The sequence below is a fragment of the Indicator indicator genome, chromosome 6 (genome assembly GCF_027791375.1).
Source record: "Indicator indicator isolate 239-I01 chromosome 6, UM_Iind_1.1, whole genome shotgun sequence".
Lineage (NCBI taxonomy): Eukaryota > Metazoa > Chordata > Aves > Piciformes > Indicatoridae > Indicator > Indicator indicator.
This window is the reverse complement of record NC_072015.1, coordinates 33,640,382-33,664,444: the sequence shown is the minus strand read 5'-3', so window position 1 is coordinate 33,664,444 and position 24,063 is coordinate 33,640,382. Positions and strand designations below refer to the sequence as shown.

The following is a 24,063-nucleotide window of genomic DNA, read 5'->3' as shown; positions in this document are numbered from 1 at the left end:
AGAACTTTACCTGTACCACTTCCATCCAGTCGTTCTGAGCTCAGTGCTGTCTCAAAAGACTCTCTGGGAGTTGTGTCGTTCCCAAGTTTCTGAAAGAGTAAGAAAAGCTCTCACATTAATAATACATCGGTAATTAATAAAATTCAGTGGTTCTCCTAGGGAAAAAAAGCTGTAATTTGGAAGGCATAAGGCAGAGAAAGCAGTGATAGTAATAGATGGCAGATTCTCTCTCGTCGTTTCTCTTTCAATTCTTGGAGAGCTACGCTGGAAGAAAACGATGCTGATTTGTAACTAACACTGACATGTCTAGCAAAGCTGCAATGACACCTCCCTCCTACCTGGCAGGTCTCCTAAGGTAACAGAAATTGAAAGTGAAGGTGCTAGTTAGAAATAGTCTTTCCTCCAAAGAACTCTATATTTAAAATGAGGTTTAAAAGTCTTTTGCTGAAGATCTGGATTTTGAATATGACTGCCAGCTGGTTCTTATGCTCTTCCACATACAAAAATAACATTTCAACTAAACCTGCAACTAAAGAAGTAGCAATACTCATATTCACAGGAGTCCTCTAAGAACAGAGATTACTTACTGAAAGGTGTTTAAAGCCACCCATCACAAGCGCCTGCAGGATGTTCAGCCCCTCTAGAGAAAGGGGGCAGCGATACTCTTGCTAAGTCTTCTGTTCTCAAAAATAGCTTTAGTAACATCCTGGCCTTAAAAGAAAAGATGCAAAAACTTCTGTCAAATCACAGCTCTAGTCTAACTGAGCTCCAAACCTGTGTATTCACCAGGAGATGCTTAGACATACAGCCAGTGTGCTTGTAAAAGAACCAGCCTCCTTTTACTGTCTTACCTGCTACCAAAGCTCAAGCAGAAGGATAAACAGGAGGATAAAAAAGTACACAGAAATAAGTGCAGGATAGACCACAACAGAAAGCTTTATACAGATAAGATCAGGGAAAAAAAAATTACTTTTTTGAAATTAAAAAGGTGGGGATAGACTTTTGCAGGCATCTTCAATCTTATCTTGAGCTGCTATTTCAAGATAATGTGGCAAAAGACTTAAAGCAAATTATTTTTGCTGATGATCACTGCACATGGTTGTGTAGCCATGCATAAATCATGCTGACATGTTGAGGACACTGCTACTACTGCTCCAGCACTGACTCTGCATGACTGATGCTGACTGTCCTGCTCAGAAATCTCCACCACGTGCCATATAGCACACACCAGACCTGATCATTGCCCTTTACAATCTGAAAGACTGCTGGATGTAGCATGCAGATAAAAATTGGACAACAGGAAATGTAGGAAAGAAGAGAATGGTTACAAGCAGCAGAAGCGTGTACTGACCACAGAAAAAAACAGAAGGATTTAGAGTGAAAATAGTATTTTAAAAATAAACCTAAAAGAATGCTCTCTAAATGTCCACACTAGCCAAGTGCCCTTCCACTGTGGTGGGAATCCGACACTGGCTTTTCAAGAGAAGCAGACTTTGGGGAGCAATGCAGAAAGCAACAAGGTTGGCCTTACAGATCTGCTGATGTAATCTACATTTTGCTCATGTAATCTCATAGCTCCTTGTGGCAGTTTAGGCTGGGTGCCTCCTGTTACTGCCACATATGTTACACCTCCAGTGCCCTGAGCATCCAACCCAGTAAGGTGGACACAGGAAACAGCATATTTCTATCCATAAATCCTGCACCCTATAAATTCACCTGCAAAGTCCTTCACTTCCTCTTTCTTCCCTCTCTGCTCCTGTGGGAGTGGGGGAGAGGAAGGAGCCCTGGGGGTTTTTGGGTAGAGCCTCCCACGGGGAGAAGGGAAATGCTGGGAGGCCTTTGGGTGTGCTGTAAGGGACTCTGTACGCTTTGGGATATCTTCGCCACTATGCTTTGTAGTTTCTGTAAAACACTAATTGCTTTTCCACTTAAACTTTCCATCACTCTCCAATCCATTTGTGTGTCATTCTTTTGTCCCTCTCAGGGCAATAGAGGATCTCTCTGGCTCTAAACCAGGACACTCCTAAAACAAAGGAAGGGATGGAGATGCTGAGTGCCTACCACACCTGTGTAAGACCTGGCAAGGTAATGTTCCTCCTGATCTCTTCATTAAGTACAATTGTGCAATTATAATGGCACACTGCAATAAGGAGGATGCTATTACAACTACCACTAAATTTCTTGTACTGCAAATCTACCCTGATACTGACCTAGCTACTTACTCTAAGGGATTACATTTCTATAGGTTTTAAGTATAAGATTATCTGTATGTCAAAAACCACATGTAAGCCAAACATCAAAGCCTTATGGTCAGGAGCACTCTAGAAATGCCATGACTTGTAGGATCAGAATGGTGTTCATACAGACAAAGCCAGCAGGAACATAATGCTTTGTGCCATTGGCTGAAATTCAGTTTTAATTCCCATTTCTTGTCTGTCACTGATATTTTGACTATATTCTCACCTCTGCACCTCCTAAAGTCACATGTTTCTTTGTAAGACTGCCTTGGCTATACATTTTTGAAGGGAATACCACTCTTTTGGATTTTTCTTCCTTGGAAGAAACCCCAAACTTTTGAGAACTGAATTTACCAACAATTTATTCATGGAATGTGAATTCTTGTGAACATTCATCAAAATACCTGTGTAAACATTGAAGAGATCATTAAGGTTGGAAAAGACTTTTAAGATCATCAGTTCCAACTATCAACCCAACACCACCATGCCCCATAGTGTCATGTCTACATGTTTTTTGAATGCCTTCAGGGATGGTGACTTCATCACTTCCCCAGGCAGCCTGTTCCAATGCTTAATCACTCTTTCAGTAAAGAAAGTTTTCCTAATATAGAAGTTATTTACTGAAGCTGAATGGTAAGAGAGCTGTATGACAATACAAAAACTCAATTTCACTGTAAGTCCTTCCTCCCTCCCTAGTTATGGGACTACTAAGGAAATATGACCATGTACAGAGAGACAAGTACAAAAGCCAGTGCTGGCATCTATTAGTGTAGGATTTAAAAATACAAACAGGAGGTTATCATGTTTGGTTTCCTGCTGTACACACAGTACAAACTGCTTATGGTCCTGAGACAACACTAAACGCTGCAAAAAATGTACTCTGAGAAGCTGTCAGTGATGTCAGAAAGCTGCAGGTGAGTTTATCCTGTAGATAAATAATGACCAGGCTCTACTTTTAAAAGGAATTCATGCAAGTTTGGGAAATACTGCAGAGCTGGGTGGCATGGAGAGTGAATAAACAAGAGGGGATATCTTACCAATGCTTATAGATAAGTAAAGGATTGGTGTCAGGAGGATGGGGCCAGTCTTTTATCAGTGGTGCCCAGGGACAGGACGAGAGGTAACAGACACAAACTTAAACATAAGAAGTTCCACCTAAACATAAGGAGGAACTTCGTTACTTTGAGGGTGGTGGAGCACTCAACAGGCTGCCCAGGGATGTGGTGGAGTCTCCTCCTCTGGAGACCCTACTCTGGCAGTGGAGTTGGACTAGATGACCTCCAGAGGTCCCTTCCAACCCCTATCATTCTGTGGTTCTGCTACAGATCATCTCCATGTGCTCACAGGTCTTGCTCTAGTTATTTAAAAATGTAATCTGTAAACACTAGATGGAGCTAAAAGATCTTTTTCTGCATGCCTGGAGGCAACACTGATTTGCAAACACTCCCCTCTACCATTAATGCCAACTTGCACGTTGAGTTCTAAGCAAAAGAAAACAAAGAAAGGATTTACCATCTTTCCATCTACTGTGCACCTGCTCAGCACTTGTATCTGTAACAAGGCTGTGGTAGGGTATGAATGAAGTAGTAAATTCCTTCTGGCTTTGTTTTCATGTAAAATAGCTCAGAATATAAGCAGCCATCTGTACCTTGAAGGGAAACAAAATTTTCTGTCATACTGGAATTCTGATAGATGTGAAGATATTAGGGAAGTTTATGTCACACTCATTCTGAACAATGTAACAGCAGTGGGATGCTATCTTCTGTAGCTCAACCATCAGGATGCTGTATGATTTTCACCTTCATGAATATCATGAATAAAAGTGCAAAACTTAAATTATTCAATATTACAAATCTATGATGAAGTATATGAAAAATTCTTCTGAGCAGCAGTTCAATTTTATGTGGTCTCGGCAACATTAAGAATGCGTAATTCAGTGACCTGCTGTGTACAGATTATTATTTCAATTCACTTTTCTTGTCACCCTGCCCAAATTCTACTTTTGCATTCCATAAATATATATTTTTATAACATCAAATGAAAAATAAACAAAGTAACACTATTTCCTTTAAAATTAAACCTGAAAGGAGAGGGGTAACCCTTCCAACAAGGAAAAAAGGGAAGGATGGAAAATAAAATACCAGGAAAAGGCAACAACTTTTCTTTTTGATGGATGAAATTAATGTTTTCAATCGAAGAGGACTTTTACTCTCTCCACTTAAAAAAAAAAATTCAATGACACTTGCTAATATTCTGCTCAGTCACATCATTCTAGATCTGATTAGCTTTAGATGGCAAGAGTTAAGAACTTGATGAGCACCAGACATACATAATTTCTGCAGTTGAAAAATATGTCATCTGGAGTGTTTTGGTATGTTACAAGTTACAGTGAGAGTGTAACACTTGTTTAAAATCATATGGCATTTACTTGAGAAGCTGGTGGTTTAGAATCATAGAATGGCTTAGGTTGGAAGGGACCTTAGAGATCATCTACTACTTGCCATGGGCAGGGATGCCTCTCAACTAGACTTGGATGCTCAAGACCTTATGCAACTTGGCCTTGAACATCCCCAGGGAGGAGACATCCACAACCTCTTTGGGGAACCTATTCCAGAGTCTCACCACACTCGTACTGAAGAACTTCTTCCTAAGATCCAGTCTAAACCTCTCCCTCAGCTTAAAACCATTCCCTCTTGTCCTGTCACTAGACATCCTTACAAAAAGTCCCTCTACAGCCTTCCTGTAGGATCCCTTCAGGTATTGGAAGGCAGCTATGTGGTTCCCCCTGGAGTCTTCTCTTCTCTAGGCTGAACAACCCCAGCTCCCTCAGCCTATCCTCATAGCAGAGGTGTTCCAGCCCTCAGATCACCTTTGTAGCCTTCCTCTGAACTTGCTCCAACAACTGTGTCCTTCTTATGATGGGGTCACCAGAACTGGATGCAGTATTCAAGGTAGAAATCAATGAGATAATTCATGGGCACTATTCAGCACCAATGAGAAAGATGGGAATTGGGAATTTCTTTAGAAAATTCATTTTAATGCTAAGGATCCCTTTAATGAGCTATCAACTCCTATGCTACTTCGAATCTGCTTATTACAAGACTCCACAGTCTGCAGGAATGGTTCAGACATCATGGCAAGCACTGTAAGACTATGAAGAAAGGTAAAAATGAACTTTGGGTGCCTTGCTTGGTCAGAGTAGTACAGTTGGGCAACTTGTTAAAGGAAGATGCTGTAAGGCAACATCTCCCAGATCACAGGGGATAACGAAGAGTGCCCTGCATGTTGAAGAGGAAGAGAGAAGGGGAAAAAGGCTGTACCTTAGATAATTTTAGAATATGTCAGCTGCAGCTGGGAGTAAGCAGGGGATGATAACGGGAAAGTTCAATGAGAAATGGGCATTGGGTAAAAAATGCTGGAACAAAATGCTTTGGGGCAACACAAGGATATTCCATGCCTGCAAAGTGGAGCAGGCTCCTGCGCAAAATCAGCACTTTACAGAGAAGAAAATTAGAGAGTGAAGGGAACCTGGACAGATAATTATGAATAGATTTTAATTTTTTTTTTTAACATATGCTTATTTTGTTTTAATGTTAGTGTTTGCAATACAGAATTCAAAGGCATAAAAATGATTAGGTGTGGTACAAAAGGACATAAAAAGGCAAATAGCTGTAAACAGTGTCTGGAAGCCAGATTTGGTTCTCTGCATGGAATGTATAATCTGAAATACATCTCTCCATCTATCTATGCCACCTTCCACAAGAGAAGAGTACAGATAGCTGCCATGGTAGTTAACTCTGCTGGACACCTGAGGTACCAGTGTGCAGAGGGCACACAGCAAGAGGTCTGGTTTAGCTTTTGTGAAGCACACATCTATCAGACATGAACACAGTGGGTGGGTGTCTTCCCCACTGTGCTTCTCAGTCCCCCCAAAGTTACTCTGCCATACATGCAAACAACTATGTGTTCTCTTCTGTACTTGTGATGCCTTGACATCAAGTACAAACACTGGGGTCACCTCCTCCACAAGCAGAGAGAAAATGCAAGCATAAGGGTGCACCTCCTGCTCCATGTGTAGCCTAGTCCTTGGCCAGGGTACCCATATTCAACCACCACAGCACAGAGCAGGAACACCGTAATTCTTGGCAGAAAATCCCAGCCACCAACCCTTGGAGACTCAACCCACTTCCCCTGAAGGCACCTAGCTCTTGCTCAGTTTTTCAACAACTCAAGAGAAATCAAACTGCCTTCACCTTCTGAGCAGAGGCTGCTCTCTTCTCCTGCTTGGCTTTCATTTCTGCGAGAAGTCCACTGCCCATCACCTGCACGCCATACCTCCGGCCTCCTTGTGGGCTTCCTTTGCTGTCACCCCTCTCAGCTTTTGCAGCCTCGTCTGACTGTGCCTCCTCCAGTGAGTCCGGTGTCTTCAGTTCCTCGCAGCGCTCAGTGCCGCCGTTCTGCTCTGCAGGCTTTACCTCCTTCTTGCTTGTGTCCACAGCTGGACTTTTTGCAGCAACTTTGGGTGAGGAGGGCTCCTCCGCCACCAACACAGTCTGGGGACGTTCAGATTTGGATCCTCTTGATTTAATTAAGTTAAGGAAGCCACTCTTCCTTGAGTCTCTTTTCTTCTTCTCATCCCCTGCTTCACTGGGCTCACTGCTGTCTGAACTTTTAGTTGATGGTCTCCTAATAAAAGATACAGACATTTTAAACTCTTCTCCACTCCCCTCCTCCCTCACTTTTAAATAGTACCAAATGACTTCTAATGGGCAAAGGCAATGCTTTGTATGGTCCATATGCTGCCCTAAGCTCCAGTTATTACTAGCATCTCTCAATTAAAAACTGCACAATTAACATTGATCATGCTGTCTTGAGGCCTTTCACATGGTGCAATTTCATCTGCACTAAGCACCTGTTTGCCTGCAAGTTCTGCCCAAGCTTTCAATGCACATATAGGGCAAAGAAGGACAACTAAGTTGGTGAAGAGTCTAGAGTGCAAGTCTTATGGAGAGGTGGCTTAGGGAAGTGGTGGTATTTAGCCTCCCCACAAGGCTGTGGGGAGAACTTGTCACCCTCTGGAACTGCCTGAAGGGAGGCTGTAGTGAGGTGGGGGTCTTCTCCTAAGTAACAAGCAATAGAACTAGAGCAAATGGCCTCAAGTTGTGCCAGAGAAGGTTTAGGTTGGACATGAGGAAAAATTTCTTCTCTGAAAGGGTGGTCAAGCATTGGAACAGTCTGCACAGGGAAGTGGTTGAATGACCAACCCCAGAGGTATTTAAACAATGTGTAGATGTGGTACTTAGTGACATGGTTTAGTGGTGAAATTGGCTATGTCCTTTAACCCGGCAAATCCATTTTTCAAAAGCTACAGTACTTTTACCACTGCACATAGTGTATCACACATGGCTTCACATGTCACTGCAGATATTTATAACTCACAGTGACATTAAAACATTTGCTTTTTCTGCCACAGCCATCCACCAGTTAACACCTCCCATCTTCCTTAATGGGTGTCACATAAATCACAGAGGGGGTCATTCCAAGTTCTCTGGAAATCACCCTAGCTTTCTCACTTATTTATGTAAGCATTTGTGTGTGTGTGTGTGTGTGTCTGGGTGCATGTGCACAAACACATATCTAGATGCATTGGTTCTGTAAACCTACAACCAGCTACAGAGCAGCTGTATAAGCTGTATAACCTTCATACAAAGCTGAAGGTGACATATCTTTCAGATGAAGGTATTGCCTAAATCTGAAATACTACGAACTGGTGAAACACATCTTTAACATATTTCTAACCCAACATAAATGTACATATTTCTAACCCAACATAAATGTACTGTCATTTGTCAAAATACTGTGCCCAACATCAGTCCTTACTAGGCAGAGTCACCTGCATGCAGTACTGGTACTGAAGAGGAGATGCTCAACCCATACACAGTTCTGCTTCAGCTCTAATGAGCTCCAGAGTAAAAAAAAGTTAGCTGAATTAAGAAAATACACATTAGTCAGTAATTGCTCCACCTCCATTATATATTAAACCAATTTATTTCGAAATAGTAATTTTTAACAGAGGGTAATTGAAATCACAATGTCTTGACTACTAAGGTATTTTCTGACTTTGATAACAATAACCCTTGAACAGAAGTCATATACAAGTTAGAAGCGCTACCTGTCCAGCTATCAGGATGGATTTTATTTTTAATTTAAAGAATAATTAAATTTGAACTTACTTTGAATCCATTTTTGTCACTTTTTTTGTGAAAAATTCATCCACTCCTTCATCCACTCTCCCCATGAGGCCATTCTGATCCCCTTCTGGAGGCACTCCAGCAGACACCTGACAGAAGAGAAGACCTCTCTGGTATATAACAATCCAAGCATACTTGTTTCAATTATAACAATTAAGGGTTAAGACATCATAAAAATTGTGTGTGCAAACCAAACCTCAGTGCAGACAATGGAATCACCACTGCAATTCCCCCTTCAGTCAGGACGGTCGATACCATTGCAGCAAACACAAAGCAACCCAAAACACCAGTGACATGAGACCAGGAATCAAACTCCTTGAGATTGTGAAAATAGAGTATTAGTTCACTTAGAAAATATGAAAAGCAGCAATCAAGTGGTGACCCAAAGAGAAAGTATTTTCAACAGCTGGTTGTCTCCCTATTGAGAGAAGAACATATGTTCTGGATTTTGGATTTAGAGATTTAGAAACAGCTCCATCAGGCTAACAGAGGCTGATTTTACAATTCATTCAGTCCAGAACTTCCAAAGCCAGAGACTCTAAATACAGAATCAGATGTTTCATTTTTGGAACCAGATTTTCACTGAGTGTCTGAAAATGGAAAACCTACTCCCTTTCTTTGGTTTCAATGCCCACATTTTGAGTGTGGGTGAATTGAGGCATCTAAACCAGGCTGACTTAGTAATACCTGCCAACCACAAAAGCCCTGGGAAGATTATCTGGTGACTCTGCAGCTTCCTGGGAGGATATTTCATGTTGTCTGGCTCGTATGGCTTTGATGTGGAAAAGCTCTATTACTAGTAGAGAGACTTGCTTCAATTTAAATGCTGTATGGAAACCTTTGTGATGACTACAGAGGACTCTACAAGACCCAGCACAGCTGTATTCTTGGTAGTGCTAAGGACCAGGAACCCGTCTGCCACAAAATAGCAGGGTTTGTAATTTGAGACAATTTAAATCAAAGAAGTTGCCACCAGACCTCAGTAATTCCAGCTTCCCTTTTCAACTGGAATACACACTCTTTTCTATGCCTCTGAGGAGAAAAATACTCTTAAAAGCTCCTGTTAACACCAAACCTAGCACCATTAAGCTGGAACAAGGGATGCACATGAACTAATGCTTTGACACAGACATGATTTTTTTTTTACTTTACATGGCTGAACCTTGTTAGAAGCCTAGTATTTACTTTGCTATCAAAGATAATAGTTAATATTTTATTGATATGTGCTATAGCAATGTAATACTGTTCTTTAAAAAGCCCACCTGATAACTTTGTTTTCAGTCAAACTGCATAGTTCCTATAAAACCCAGTTTCCTTCTGAGAGTACAATGACTTCCCAGACTAACATCTGGGTTGGTCAGACCACTGCTGGTTGTATCAATGTAAATATTTACCTTCTCAGTCAAACCTGACTGAGACTGAAACTTGACATTTTGACTGAAACATGTCAACCAAAAGTGGCTGATGCCTTCCAGTACCTCAAGGTGCCTTCCAGTACGTGGAAGGAAGGATCCTACAGGAAAGCTGAAGAGGGACTTTTTATAAGGGTGTCTAGCAACAGAAGAAGGGGGAAGTGTTTTAAGCTGAGGGAGAGTAGGTTTAGACTGGATCTTAGGAAGAAGTTCTTCAGTATGAGGGTGGTGAGACTCTGAAATAGGTTGCCCACGGAGGTTGTGGATGCCTCTTCCCTGGGGCTGTTTAAGGCCAGGTTGGATGAGGTCTTGAGCATCTGAGTCTAGTTGAGAGGCATCCCTGCCCATGGCAGGGAGGTTGGAGTAGACCATCTCTAAGGTCCCTTCCAACCTAAGCCATTCTATGATTCTATGCAATTCAACAAAAATGAGAAATAATTTAATATTGATATTGGAGCCCCCCAGATAACAGGAACAAACATGTAAGTATCAGAGGCAAGTGCATTTTCTGAAGGGGAGTGCAGGAATTCACTGATCTACAGCAAATGAGATGATCTGCCTCAAAAACCTAACCAAACAAAAAACCCCAAACAAAACCATCTGGATGTGAAAAAGCAGCAAATTCCTAGACTAATGCCGAGGACCTAGTGAGACCATCAAGGCACAGGAATTTCTTATAGATGTTTATTGCAATGTCTTTTCATAATCAACATTAATGTAAAAGACTGCACTCTGGTTTATTTCATGTTTTACACTCCTATTTGTCAATTTTATTTATGTTTTCTTCTAGCCTAAGTTTAGTAGTGAGCCATCTGCTTCTTTATTAAGAAAAAAAGCTGTCTTGGAAGCAGAAATCAGATGAATCACAATCTTTTTCACACAGAGATTCAGCTCTTTGCTGTACTAAATCTTCATGTATCATGGAAGGCTTCATGAGGTTAAGATCTCACTGAAATCTAGAAGATAAACAATTGTTTCATTGTATTGCTTCAAAACTACTTAAGAGTGGGTGGTGATAAAGTTTCCTTTTTTCCTCCCTAACTTTTCTCTCCCTCTGAATATTCATTTCAGTAAAAACTCTGACAGAACCATAAATCTTTCTTCTGCCTACCCAATCAGCACAAGGTAACGTTTACATTTCTCCTTTTTTCCCCCTCCACTTCTATTCTTACATCTTTCAGCTTACAAAGAACAAACTTGTTTTCCAAAAAACCCAGAGAAGCACAGATAGGATCATCTAAGACCACTTAAGATTTCTAAATGGAAATAATAGGAACAGCAAACAACCCAACAGACCTGCTTTAAGTTGCAGCAAAGGTCAAGATTTTGCCTCTCACATTTCGAGTGCTTTTTCTAACCACTGCTTTCTGTATTCTCAGGGAGGCAAGAGCAGCAGCAAATCAGTTCCACAAACAATGCCATAGAGTCCACTCATGACTCTGGCCTTCAAAATCTGTCTGTTTTATTTTCGAAAGCATCAAACTAAACAACTTAAGCCTTTCAAACAATTGTTTAGACTTGTATGAGGTCAGAAATAGTAAGAAATTAAACAGTCCCTAAAAACAGTTTAAGCAAAGAAGTTCCTTTCAGTTTCTGCAACTAGATGAAGCCCTAATTTCCCAGTTAGTTCAAGAAGGATCAGCATTCCCACAGCACTGCACTATCATGAGAAGTGAACTCTACTTCTCTGTAAGAAGTAAGATTTTTGTTTCAGTTGAGCAAGATGTTTTATGTCCTAGTTCCATGCCTGGTAGCAAAACACTTGCCCTCCCTTGCCCCTGCTCTTTCCACACCCCTGTACCAATGGCACAGGATGTGCTGATTAAGTTTGAAGAGAGGCAGGTCCAACAACCAGGAAAAGATGCATTCTGCAGAACTGGATTTGTAGGATGGCAACACAGATGTACTTTCACTACAATGCAGAAATCATCCTGTCCTGCTGCTGCCTTTATCCTTCCCTGTAAAGTACAAGGGATTGGAAACTCGGCTTCAATAAGTTGGCCTGAAAATTCTCCCTGCTTTAAGGTTTATCAGTTTACAAGTGCTGTAAAAAACACTCTAATGTGCCTGGTAGGTTCTTTCCCAGATTTAGGGAAACTTTCAAGAGTCTTCTCCACCAACAATCCTGAGGGAGCAGAAGAGGCCACAGGCATTCATTACTAGGCTGCTTAACTCAGAGAAGCAATGGCTGCCCCTTGATAAGGGTTACTTATCCTATCAGCTGGCTCCTGTTTCTGTAAGATAGCTCAGCAGCTCCTCCAGATCTGTCCTCACATGCCCCGAGGACATACCATCACAGAAATAAATCTTTATTGATGTGGTATGCCAAGAAAATGGAACTGTGGGAACTCCTCACACATATACTTGGGTTCACACCAATGCCTTTCACAGACAGACAGTGCTCTTCTGTTTCGTTTTTCTAAGGCAGGCTTCAGCATGAAAAGCAGATCTGTGACTATGCAGATCTGCTGGCCCAAATGCCACCTTCATTTAAGGAGCTGTAGGAAGCTGAGTGTCACAGAGTAGCTAAACTGAGACCTGACAGAAATAAGAACTCATGCCAAGTTACCACATCTTAATGTAAGCAGAAAAAAGGATTAAGACTTAACAAACCCTTGAAATATAATTGAAAAGTCTCATGATATTTGGTGCATTTCCTGTGGAAGCTCTAAGTACCCCAGAAATGGCTTCCAAGAAAACACAAAAGCAAATTAAAAAAAGCACAAAGCATATCCTAGTTTTAGTCTTGTGTTAAACAGGACAAAAAGCTTGTAATAGAGTCTGTATACTGAAAGATTTGAACATCAAAAAAAATTAAGTGATTGCTTATGGCTTTTTAAACAGTTGTCCTCATTACACTGCAACACCTGACTCATAGCAAAAAAGCAATAAACAGACAACATAGGTGGCAATATTTTAATGTAGACTCACTGCTGCTTGGCTGGGCTGCTGCTTTTTATTCCTTTTGGGCCTTAATTTTGTAAAGTGTTCCAGTTTCCTCCCTTCTTCTGATGGCAGCTCTGAAATGAATCCAGAAGTTCGTTTGTCTGGCCTGCTGGAAGGAAATGGTGGGTCTTCTATATGGATAGGTACTTCTTCCAGTGCTTTATCTAGATCAAATTCCATCTCTAAGAGAAATCAAAACTTTCTCATTAGACTTAACATGCTATTTAAAATGGAAGACAATGCCATTTCTCTCTTTCACGGTAAATAATTCTGAACACAGTTAGGGAACTCTGCCCTGACATGTTTGTGAGCAGACAAGGCACTCTGAGCAAATATTTACTACCAAACACACTAGCAGACTCACAAAATAAAGCTACTAGTGTGTGTCTCAAATACAATACCTGTGCTTTTCAATCAAGAATTACCTAGAAGAATCTCAGGCAAGCAAAGAGGCAAAAAAGTTTTTAAGAAATTTTCACTTACCAAAAGCTCTGGACACTGGCCGAAGCATTCTACTGTGGATGCTTTTCCTTTTTGATTTAGGAGTCATCTATCGACATAAAACAAAACAAAAATTACTTTAGTGGACTGAAGAAATGACAAAGATACCTTTTCCTTTCTATCCAGCAAGTCAGTTCTTCGAGACTAGGCATCATTTCAAGAGAGCTGCTTGGGTTCAACACCATGAGGGAATGCTTTTGTTTTGTTTTGTTTTTCCTCCCCTTCTCAGATATTCAGAACTTTTTCTAAATTGGCATTTTTGCTCATCTGACTTTGAACAGAACCAGGTGGGTAGTTTATTCTTCCCATTAAAACTATAAGCCATACAATGGATGATTATTTCAATTGTCCAAGCAGTAACTCATTCAACCTCAAGGGTAAAACAAAGGAATTATTAAAACATCACTTCTGCATTTGAGATCATGAGGTACAAAAAAATTCAGTTCCAGTGTCCAGTACTGCACAGTTAATCACAATACCAGGGATAGTCTCCCCTTTGTTCTGATTTCTACTTTTCATACACAATGCACTTCCTCAGTTCATTTGTTAGTGGCATGCTACTGGGAATGATTAAAATTCAGGTATTTTGCCTCTGAACATCACCACACAGCTCACCAAACTTCCCTAGGAAAATGCAGTCTTGGAGCACACAGCCCTTCTTCAATAAGCAAAAAACACCATGCCAGAGTTAGCAGTATCTCCAGCAGACATGACTTCCCAGGGCTTTAGATATGCTGAGAATAGGTGGAAAGTTACCTTGGCATACGTTCAACTCAGTTACTGAAAGTTATGTTCTATTATTATTGTCATTTTCACATTCCCAGGAAAAGAAAAAAAAAATTATGTTGCCTTAAGAGCACAAATACCCAGAATTAAGACCCAAGTTTGTTATTTTTGGAAGAAAATTGTCTTTGTTTTCTTGCTTAACTCTTCTGAAAGTTTGCATGGGGAAAAAAAAAAGGAGACTGCTTTGCTACAGGAAAAGCATTTCTGAACCTCTTCAGAGCCCTCAACATTTTAAGGTTGTCTAAGGAGTTAATTTAAAAAGACTCAGCTTCTGCAAAGATGAGCTCCTTTTTTTGGCAGAGTCACACATGCTGGCTTTAGTGACATCCATTTACTTGCTAGCCTTGAAGCCTAGTGGTTTCAAATCTGAAGAGTCAGTCAGGAAGCTGTTATGGCTCTCAACTCATCAACAAAACTGTTAATCAAGTTTAGTACCATCAATTTTATACGAGCCAGAAAATACACAGTTGGCACTGACATTTCAGACAAGTCATTAATTGTTTTAAGGTAAGCATCTGCAAGGTTTTATGTACAGAAAGTTCAGTGCAAAGATTTGTGTGTACTGCATCCATATTCCCATCCAAAGTATGTCAGGAGGATAATTATGCCACTATTCACATGCTCAGGGTTATGATAGATTTTTCTTAACAGGAAAGTTATTAGCCATCTTTTCAAGACAAGAAATGGACATGCAGATTGCAGAGCAGGAGCGACAGCACTGTCTGGGCAACAGATCTTTGTTTTTAACTGCCATGCACATCACTGGGGAAAAAAAGCTATTCAAGTATCCACTTCCACATTTGAGAAGCATCAGCAAATAACAAAATAGTTTCAAGACCAACCAGGAAATAGCTTGCCACCTGAGCACACTTACCCTGAAACTAACAAGCAGGCAAAGAGTTACTGCATCAGAAAGTCAGACAATATTTTCAAAGTTACCAATACATTAAACACAATTGATTTGATGGGAAGTGGCTGAACATTTCCAGCCCAAACTGCAGTGGAGTGTGCATCAGGTAGGTGGCTGGGAAATCTCTGAACTGCACACCTCAACAGCTGCTGATCATTCACCCAAACCAGAAACAACCAACCGCAACTCACGTAAGGAAGAGTTGAAGCAGTTCAGCATTTATGGGACAGCAATTAGGATTCACTACCAGTAGTCCCCTGGTTTTATTTCCAGTCCTAGCCCATTTCTCTGGTTAATGCATTTTGGTCTGCTTGACACATTTTTGATGGTGTTCCTGGAAATCACATCTGGTAGGATAATGCAGCAAGTCATATGCTAAAGATCAGAAAGGAAGACAGAAACAAGGCTAATGGAAGACCTCCAATCGCTCAGTAACTTCACGGCCACAGCCAGTGTTCACAGCAATCCTGGATGAATATAGACAAGCTGAGAGTTGCATTGGCCCAAGGCACCAATACAAAGCAGCACAAAGCATGTCTCTTGTGCAGGGGCTTAAATGATCTAAGACATCCCTGACAGCAGGAACAGAATAATTTCACCTTCCTTCCAAGACAAGAAAATGCCCCTAGATGACCCTGCAGAGCTTGCTCTGATGACCATAAGCCAGTCTCCGGATCACTGCTATAACTTACTGTCAGCTTGGCATGATCCATCAGCAGCTTGGTTGCTGGGGATAAAGGCAGAGGGATAGAGATGCTTCCCATTTGCTCTAGCAGCATGAATAACAGCTCTACACACGCACTTATTTGAAAAACCTTCTGTTTTCCAGCCTGTTTATGAAGTGCACAGATGAAAGGCTTCTTGCCAAATGAACTTTCTAGATCACACACAGAGCAAAATGGGTCAAAGTATTAATTTAAATAGGCCAGTGTGCTCTTCCTACAAAATATTAGATGTAATCTCAGCTTAATATCTCATCCTCTGCGCAGTATGCTACAGCTGCAGAGAACATGCCATTACTAAAGGAGGTATCTGAACTCCCGTGGAAAGATGTTTGCCTCTCCCCAGCCTGAGTCCTGGAAAAAGCTGAGGTTTGGAAGATGTGCACCTTCTGCCTTCCCACCACCTCTGGACACACAAGAACAACATAGCTGCTTTCTTTTAGCCATGGCCTTTGCAGCAGAAACAGCTGTATCAACCTCCCCTCCTTCACTTCTTCCACGTCTTCCACAGACTTTCTGCTCTAACAGACCACCTCCTGAACTTGCTCTGAGTTTTGCCCACTTTTCCATGACAACACTTTAGGCTGCCTAGCAGAGCAGATAAAAACAGTAACTGCATTTCTGTGTCTTGGAATGCTCTCTTGGAACTCCTAGTCATATGCAACTGATATGGCTGAAGATGGCTCCATGAAGATAACCCTCTGCAGTTGATGGAAGCCGGCAAATCTCCACTGCACTCCCAAACAAAGGCGTAGAGTTGGATACTCTCATGCATCCAAGCTGACTTTAAATTCCCAGGATCTCTACCCATGATCACTTTTTCAGATTCCTCCCTTCTGACTCCCTTTCAAAACTATCTGAGCTCTCAAGCTGTCTTAAGTTACATTACAAACTGTGGAAGACCACCAGTATCTTGGGAATTAAAAAACAACAACTAAAATCACTTTGTTTTGAGCGCTTTTAGCAATAGGGCCTCAGATACTCTCCATTCCTTGATTACACAAATAATTGAAATTACTCTCGGTGTTGAGGGATATGATTATTTCCATGGCTTTCTCCTCCTCCTCCAAATTAATTTATATTCAATCCTATTAGATAAAAGGATGTTCTGTGACCCTCCTGTCACCTCCTTTTCAGAAGATTTTGAATGAACTAACGAACAACTTCACCCTCCCTATTGAAATTCAGCTCCCCAAGCAGTCTCCCTTCAATCCTCCTTCCTAAAAAACAATGTAGGGGTTTTCAGCCCCAAGAAAACATTAAAGACTACAGCACAACAAGGTGAGAACAGCTCAAGGTGGTTCAACTAGACAAAGAAAAATATAGCTGACAAAACTGAGCTAATCCTTGACATTTCTTCCACCCTGAGGCAAGAAAGCCCAAGTTTATGCCCATTTTAAAGCCATTCTTCCATTAAACTGGATAACACTTGAATACAGGATTAAATCAATTGACTTTCATTCTGAGCAGTAACATCTGTGCTTATACCTCCAACATCAGCACTCTGCTGTGGTTGGGTCTTAAAGCCAAGGGGTGCTTTAAATTCAGATTCTGTGTTAGCTGAACATTGTAAAATTCGATCTCATTCGTGAACCACTGCTGATTTAATTTTTAGGTGCAGACGGATAGCACTACAGGATCCCAGGAGAGTCACAAAGCAATACAGAGGCAAATGGAGCACAAAAACGTAAACAAGTAGGCCAGAAACAGCAGAGCTAAAAAAAGTACTTACACTTGTACAGCAGAGAGTCTCCATGCAGCAAAAAAGAAAGAAAAAAGAATATGAATGGGGAAGACAAAGCAACAGCAGTTCTCAGGAAAGGAGGCAAAACCAGAAATCACCAAAATAAATAAAACTAAAGCAAAAACACTTTAAAGTATTAGCAGGAAAGATGACATGCAAGAATGAGATAAAAATCCCTTGCATCTGGAAATGCTATACATTTCCTGCTTCCAGAGGATAACCAGAGAAGGATGCAGTCTCCATTTGTTTCATAGGTACTGGGACACATTCAGGTTTAGCACTTGCCATGGTACCAACCTATCACATGATGTCCCAATGTACTGTGGTTTCTCATTTTTCTGGCACTAATAGTGAGAAAAGAAACCCTGCATTTTTGTCATTTTCTATTCTGAAGGAAGCTTCAGAATTAAAAATCAGCAGTTTGTTGTGGAAAACAAGAGGATAAGGAAAACAAAACAAAGCATCTCTTGAGAGAAAAAGGGCACAAATATGTTCCTCTGAGGTTTAAACAAACCTAATTCAAAGCAACAGTATTTTTCCTTCACATAAGAAGGCTTAGAGGTGCAGCCTTTCAAGCACTTTCAGCACATTAGAAGAAGAAGCAAGACCTTTCCTTTCCCCTTCAAAAAAAAAACAAAAAAACCAACAAGAACAAAAAAAGGAAGTAGCACAGCCATCATATGAAATGAAGCAATGCCATATCCCACCTCTTGTGTGGCACATGACTCTTCCTTAATTTAGAGTCAGAAAAAAACAATTATTAGAAGTGCAGTTTTGTCTTCAAATTGAATGAGAACTGCTGCTATTAACAACACTGCAGGTATTAGCAAAGTTTTTGTGGCAGAAGTCAATATCCATGGTCTGGATTAAACTTCTCAGCAAGAAAGTGATGCATTTTTAAATGGATACTGCACTGGCATTCAATTAGCAGCAGAAAAGAGAGTCTGCATACAACATGAAGTTCATAATTTAATTGTTGAAGGGATGTAAAGGTCAGTTTTTCAGTGCCTTGATGTTTTCAGCAGTAACAATCCACTTGTCATGGTTCATACTTCTAAGCTTAACTGTAGCTAAAAGTTTTAAAATATATTGTGGGCTTTGTCTAAGCATCAAGAGCAAAGTCACTGCACACAGGTCCACTTCTTTATTACTCTGTTGTCCTCAGGGGTTTTATTTACTTGATTTGGGGTTTATTTATTAATTTGTTTTCTGTTACCTTGAGAAACTTTGGCTTTATGCAGGAGTTCTCAGCTAACACTGACTCAGGCAGTCCTCATCACTGATCTCATTTTTATATGCTATCCACACATGCATACACTTTAACTCCATTTCCCTGCCAGAATTCATCTTCTCTCTTCTCTTGCCCACCTTCCATGCTACCATTCACTAGGGCTGCTCTGAGACTGCTGGAGAGACTGCAGAATCTATTGAGACATATCTGGAAACGTGAAACCATCTTGAAAATAAATCTCCATCACTCTTTTAAAGAAATCAACCTGTAACACTGTTCCTCTTTCAGACAGTATTTGTAGTACTCCAGTGTGTTCTGTGTATTTAATGCACATGCAGGGAAGTTATTTATACTACACAAGCAGCTGGAAGTGTGATTAGGACCAAAGTGCAAAGCAATGCATATGTAACAGGAAGCAACCCCAGGATCTGGAGGAGTTCACAGTCTATATTTCTGATCCAGCCAGGGCTTTTAGAAACTCCTACCTTTCACACTTCAGAGATCTCACTTAAGTGAGTGTGACCACTGAGCTGCTTAAAAGTTAAAAGGTGCTAAAAAGCTTGTGGATAGGGAGTGAGAAGGGAAGAGGAGGAGAGGGAGGCACAGAGCAAGCAACAGGTTAGACAGGAAAGCACCAGTAAGCAAAGCAAAGAACTTGCCTGAAGTCGCCAAGGAATCTGGTGACTCTGCAGGGAACCTAAAGCCAGTCTTCAGACCCCTGAAATACTACAGACCACAAGGGCCACCCAACCCTTCCCTTCCTTCACACTCAGCATAATTGCAAACCAAAGTGGTCTGCCTCCCAGTGTACATAGGTCATTCTTTAAGACAAAATGCCACCCCACAACTGAAAATTCAACCCAAACAAAATCAGGAACTGGATTGGGGAAGCCTAACAATATGCCAACCGGGAATGCGCTGTCGGAAAAAAACATTTGCAAGGACTCCTCCAGGTTTTTTTAAACCAGTGCTGAACTGTTTCACCTATATGCATTTTGTAAGGAATGCCTTTTTAAGAAAGAGGCATGAGAAAACAAGGTATTTTATTACAAGTCCTGTTCTTCTCTTTCGCTGTAAAGAATTCATGGTAAAGCTGCCATGACACCGTTTCCATACCCGCAATGTACCAGTATAGGTTAGGGATTGACCTGTTGGAGAGCAGCACAGGGCAAAGGGACCTGGGGGTCCTGGTGGACAGAAGGATGACCATGAGCTAGCAACGTGCACTTGTGGCCCAGAAGGCCAATGCCATTCTGGGGTGTGTTAGAGGGATATGGTTAGTAGGTTGAGAGAGGTTCTCCTCCCCCCTCTACTCTGCCCTTGAGAGGCCACATCTGGAATACTGTAGCCATTTCTGGGCCCTTCCATTCAGGAAAGATAGGGAACTGCTTGAAATAGTCCAGTGCAGAGCCACAAAGATGATTAAGGGAATAGAACATCTTCCTTATGAGGAAAGGCTGAGGGAGCTTCATCTCTTTAGCTTGGGAAAGAGGAGACTGAGGGGTAACCTCATTAAATGCTTATAAATATGTAAAGGGCAAGTGTCAGGAAGATGGAGCCAGGCTCTTCTCAGTGATGTCCAATGTGACAAGGGCCAATGGGTGCAAGGATCTAGTCCTGACCTTGTATTTCAGAGTTCTGCCTTCTATATGGAAATGCTGCATATAAATATAGATGCTGCAAACAAATATGGCACGTAAGTAATCCCTACATGAATTTAAGGAGTATGTTTATTTCCTTCCTTCTCTCAATAGCTGAATTTCTAGACAATGAGCTGTGGTTCAGAAGTAATTCAATTAGTCTCATCCAAACCAGCCTGACCTTTAGAACTACTTTGTACAGTAACATTTTCTGAAACAAGAAAAAAAGAAAAGGAGTAGCACTGCAGGAAGATAAGCTCAATAGATTTGCCCTTGAGCTCTTTTCACTTCACTAGCCAAGAAATCTTTGCTTTTCTACTTGCTGACATGTGGCTCATGTACTCTGCGATATTTCACCAAGTATTTCAATATACTCTTTTAATTAATAATTCTGCACTTTCAGTATATTTCAAGTCATGTAAAAATTCCCACTAATAAAAGATCCTGCATATAAATATCCACAGCTTTTATTACAAAGAGTGAAAAATCTTCTATTTCATGTTCTGAATGCAACTACCAACTGCAAGAGAAGCAGCAATTCTCTGCACCATCAGCTGTCTTCTACCTGCTTATGAAGAGGCTAGCAGCATCTTCTACAGCAGCAAGGTTTTAGGATGAACAAAGAGGGTGGTTCCAACTAGTTTGTTTTATTTAAAAACTAAGTGCAGCACGGAGAGCTGCTCCAGGTCAGATGACACAAACTACCTCCTTAAGCCTCCACAATGTCCTTGCTTGTGGTTGTTCATTACCTTCAGATGGCAAACACTAATGCAAAAATTACTTTGTTCATGACTTAAACACCCATATTGTAAGAAGAAAAAGCTCTTAAGCTCATCAAATATGGAGGAGTGGACAGTGGTTTAAGACACTTTCAGGTTAAGTCTTTAAAGACAGTCACCATGAGTGAAATTCAACAAGGGCAAGTGTAGGATCCTACACTTAGGGAGGAATAACCCCATGCATCAGTACATGTTAGGGTTTGACCTGCTGGAAAGCAGCTCTGTGGAGAAGAACAAGGGAGTCTTGGTGGACAAGATGTCACCCACAAGCCAGCAATGTGCTTTTGTGGCTAAGGCAGCTAATGGTATCCTAGAGTGCATTAAGAAGAGTGTTATCAGCAGGTCACCCTCTACTCTGCCCTAGTGAGGCTGCAGCAGGAGTACTGGGACCAGTTCTGGGCTCCCCAGTTCAAGAGAGACGAGGAACTACTGGAGAGAGGCCAGTGGAGTGCTATGGAGATGAAGAGGGGACTGGAGTATCTCTCTTAAGAGACAAGGCTGAGAGACCTGAGGCTGTTTAGCCTGGAAAACAGAAGACTTACAGGGGATCTTATGAATGCTTATCAATATCTAAAGGGTGAGTGTCAAGAGGATGGGGCCAGACTCTGTTCAGTGGTGCCCAGAGACAGGATGAGGGCCAATGAGCACAAACTGGATTTGTGATGCAGTTGTCAGTGATAGCAGGGATGAGATTTGATGACTTGGAATCTATCTTCTAGCTGTTTGGCACTATGTACTTTTGATTTCATTTGTTTGTTTAAAAGTTCCTACTCCAGTAGCCCAGCTCATCATATCCTCCTTCTCCTTCACAAAATACAGTTAAATGCAATGGTACCCTGCAACTGCCTTACCTAGTCTTACCTCTCCCCACTTTCTGTAAGCAACTAGTATTTATTCCTGCAATATGAGGTATCAGTTGTGCAGAGCAAAAAGTTGCAACCCTACTGTTCTTCTGGGTGAAACAAGAACCACAAAGCACTCTTGGTAAGACAAACTCATGCACATGCTATTTTCAGGAGGCTCTCCAGATTTCCAAGGAAAAAGACTCCCTCATACAATGTATGCATTGGTGTAACTTGGTGCCAAGCTACTTACTTGGGATGCTGCAAAAATCAAAAAGCAGTAGAAAAGACCACATAACTTCGACAGAAAACTCCTCAACCACTTGAGGACGTCAACTTGCCAGATACTAATTGAAGCATTATTTGGCAACAACTCCTCCAAAGGAAGTCCTGCTAATCTCCCATGGGAACAGTGGCAGGTTCTTATAAACAGAGGCTCAGGTTCTTACAAACAAAGGCTGTGGAATGATGAATTCTTTATCTATTTGTGCTGAACATCAGCTGACTCCATGGCTCCACTGGCAAAAGGAATCACACAAGTGCCCCCTGACCCAGCCCAGGCAGAGGGGCTTTATCCTCATAACCCAGTCACTTCACCTGAAGTAAGTTAAGTGAGTGCTTGGCTGATCCCTGCTGCTGGCTGTATGGGTGAGTGCTGGCTGGCAAGACAGGTGAGCCAAGGTAAGGTTAGTCACCTCTCCCACAGAAGGGTGGGTAGGTGTCCACCACCAGGCTACAGCCTGCAATAGCTAGCTGGTGCCTGCTGAGGTTATTCTGCCTGCAGCCCAGGCATTCAAATTCTTGCTAGCAGAGTGGCAAATGGTGGGACTGAGCAGCCAGGGCTGGCACTACCCACAGGCTGCACAGCTACATAGTCTATGGCAGACAAAGTTCTTGACCAACTTCTTCATAGTAAATTCCCTGTTAAAACCACTGCAGGGAAGTTAAACTTTCAAGACCACTGTTTCAGTGAGTGCTTTGTTACTGAACTCTCCTTTCAATGTAGCTTTTTCATGACATGAAAGAAAATGATTGAAGCTCAGTATCAGTAAGACAATTACTGTCATGCTCACCCTTATTCTCCAACCCTAACACAAATCTGGGTCTACTGAGGCAAACAAAAGCATCAGTATTATGGGAAGACAACCTCCAGATGCAGAAGTGCCACCATGCAAACAGAACACCCAGCAGCTGCACTTCACAATTCCCATTTTAACCTAAGCAGAAAACAGTTTTCAGCTTTGCACTACTTTTTTTTCTTAACCAAGCATGCAGTGCTTTTAGTAAAAGCACTTTATCACATTCTTCATTTACTTTATATGGGGCCAATAATGTACCCTAGATTATGAGAAATGGCTTTGAACTCTAAGAAATCTCAGTTGGTTTAAGAAAAACATACTATGTATCAATTATCCATCACCTCCTTCCACTCAGAGACCAAGAAAAAGACATAGAAAGCCAAGTTTCTTTGAAAGTGTTTCAGCTGGGAACATATAACTCCTCATGAGCCTGACAGAAACTGTAGTCTGCAGATGTAAAAGGCATTGAATAAACACAGATAAGGGCCTCTAAGAGCAGTGAAGATGCCACAAAACTCTATATAAAGGAACTTAGTAAAAGATAGGTAACAGATATTCATAATTAATGTCATCATAATACTAATGGTGAAGCTAAGACACAAACAGACAACTTGCAAATAACCAGGACATTCGTAGGTTCTGCACAATTACTGCATTGGCTCCCTTTGTGTCTTTCTCAGCCACAGCACTGCATGTGTAGGGAAAGGTTTAAGGGAGTACTCTGCTTAGAGCCCCCCTGGGGCATGTTTTCATAAACTGTCCTAGTTTGGGATGAGTCAGAAATATTACTGGACTCCCACTGAAGTAGATTTGTTCGCATGGCTGTGATGGAGCCTTTTCAGAAGCCAAGAACGCTCTCGCATATGATAATGCCAATTCCTAGCTCCCCACAGAGTGCTGTATTTATTACACATCAAAGGCCCATTTCTGCTAATGCATACAAGAGAGAAACTCAAGTGTCACAATCAATTTAATCCAGCATT

General features: G+C 41.3%; 1 protein-coding gene across 1 annotated transcript in view; it reads right to left on the bottom strand.

Annotated features, from left to right (window-relative positions):
* The window catches only part of CARMIL1 (capping protein regulator and myosin 1 linker 1), a 118,255-nt gene that overhangs the window by 12,654 nt on the left and 81,538 nt on the right, over positions 1–24,063 (bottom strand). The window contains exons 30-35 of the mRNA XM_054381614.1: positions 17,498–17,515; positions 13,330–13,396; positions 12,832–13,028; positions 8,471–8,577; positions 6,491–6,923; positions 11–89 (exon numbers count right to left, since the gene is read on the bottom strand). Of these exons, the coding sequence (XP_054237589.1) occupies positions 11–89; positions 6,491–6,923; positions 8,471–8,577; positions 12,832–13,028; positions 13,330–13,396; positions 17,498–17,515 (901 nt within the window). The remainder of the gene's footprint in view (positions 1–10; positions 90–6,490; positions 6,924–8,470; positions 8,578–12,831; positions 13,029–13,329; positions 13,397–17,497; positions 17,516–24,063) is intronic.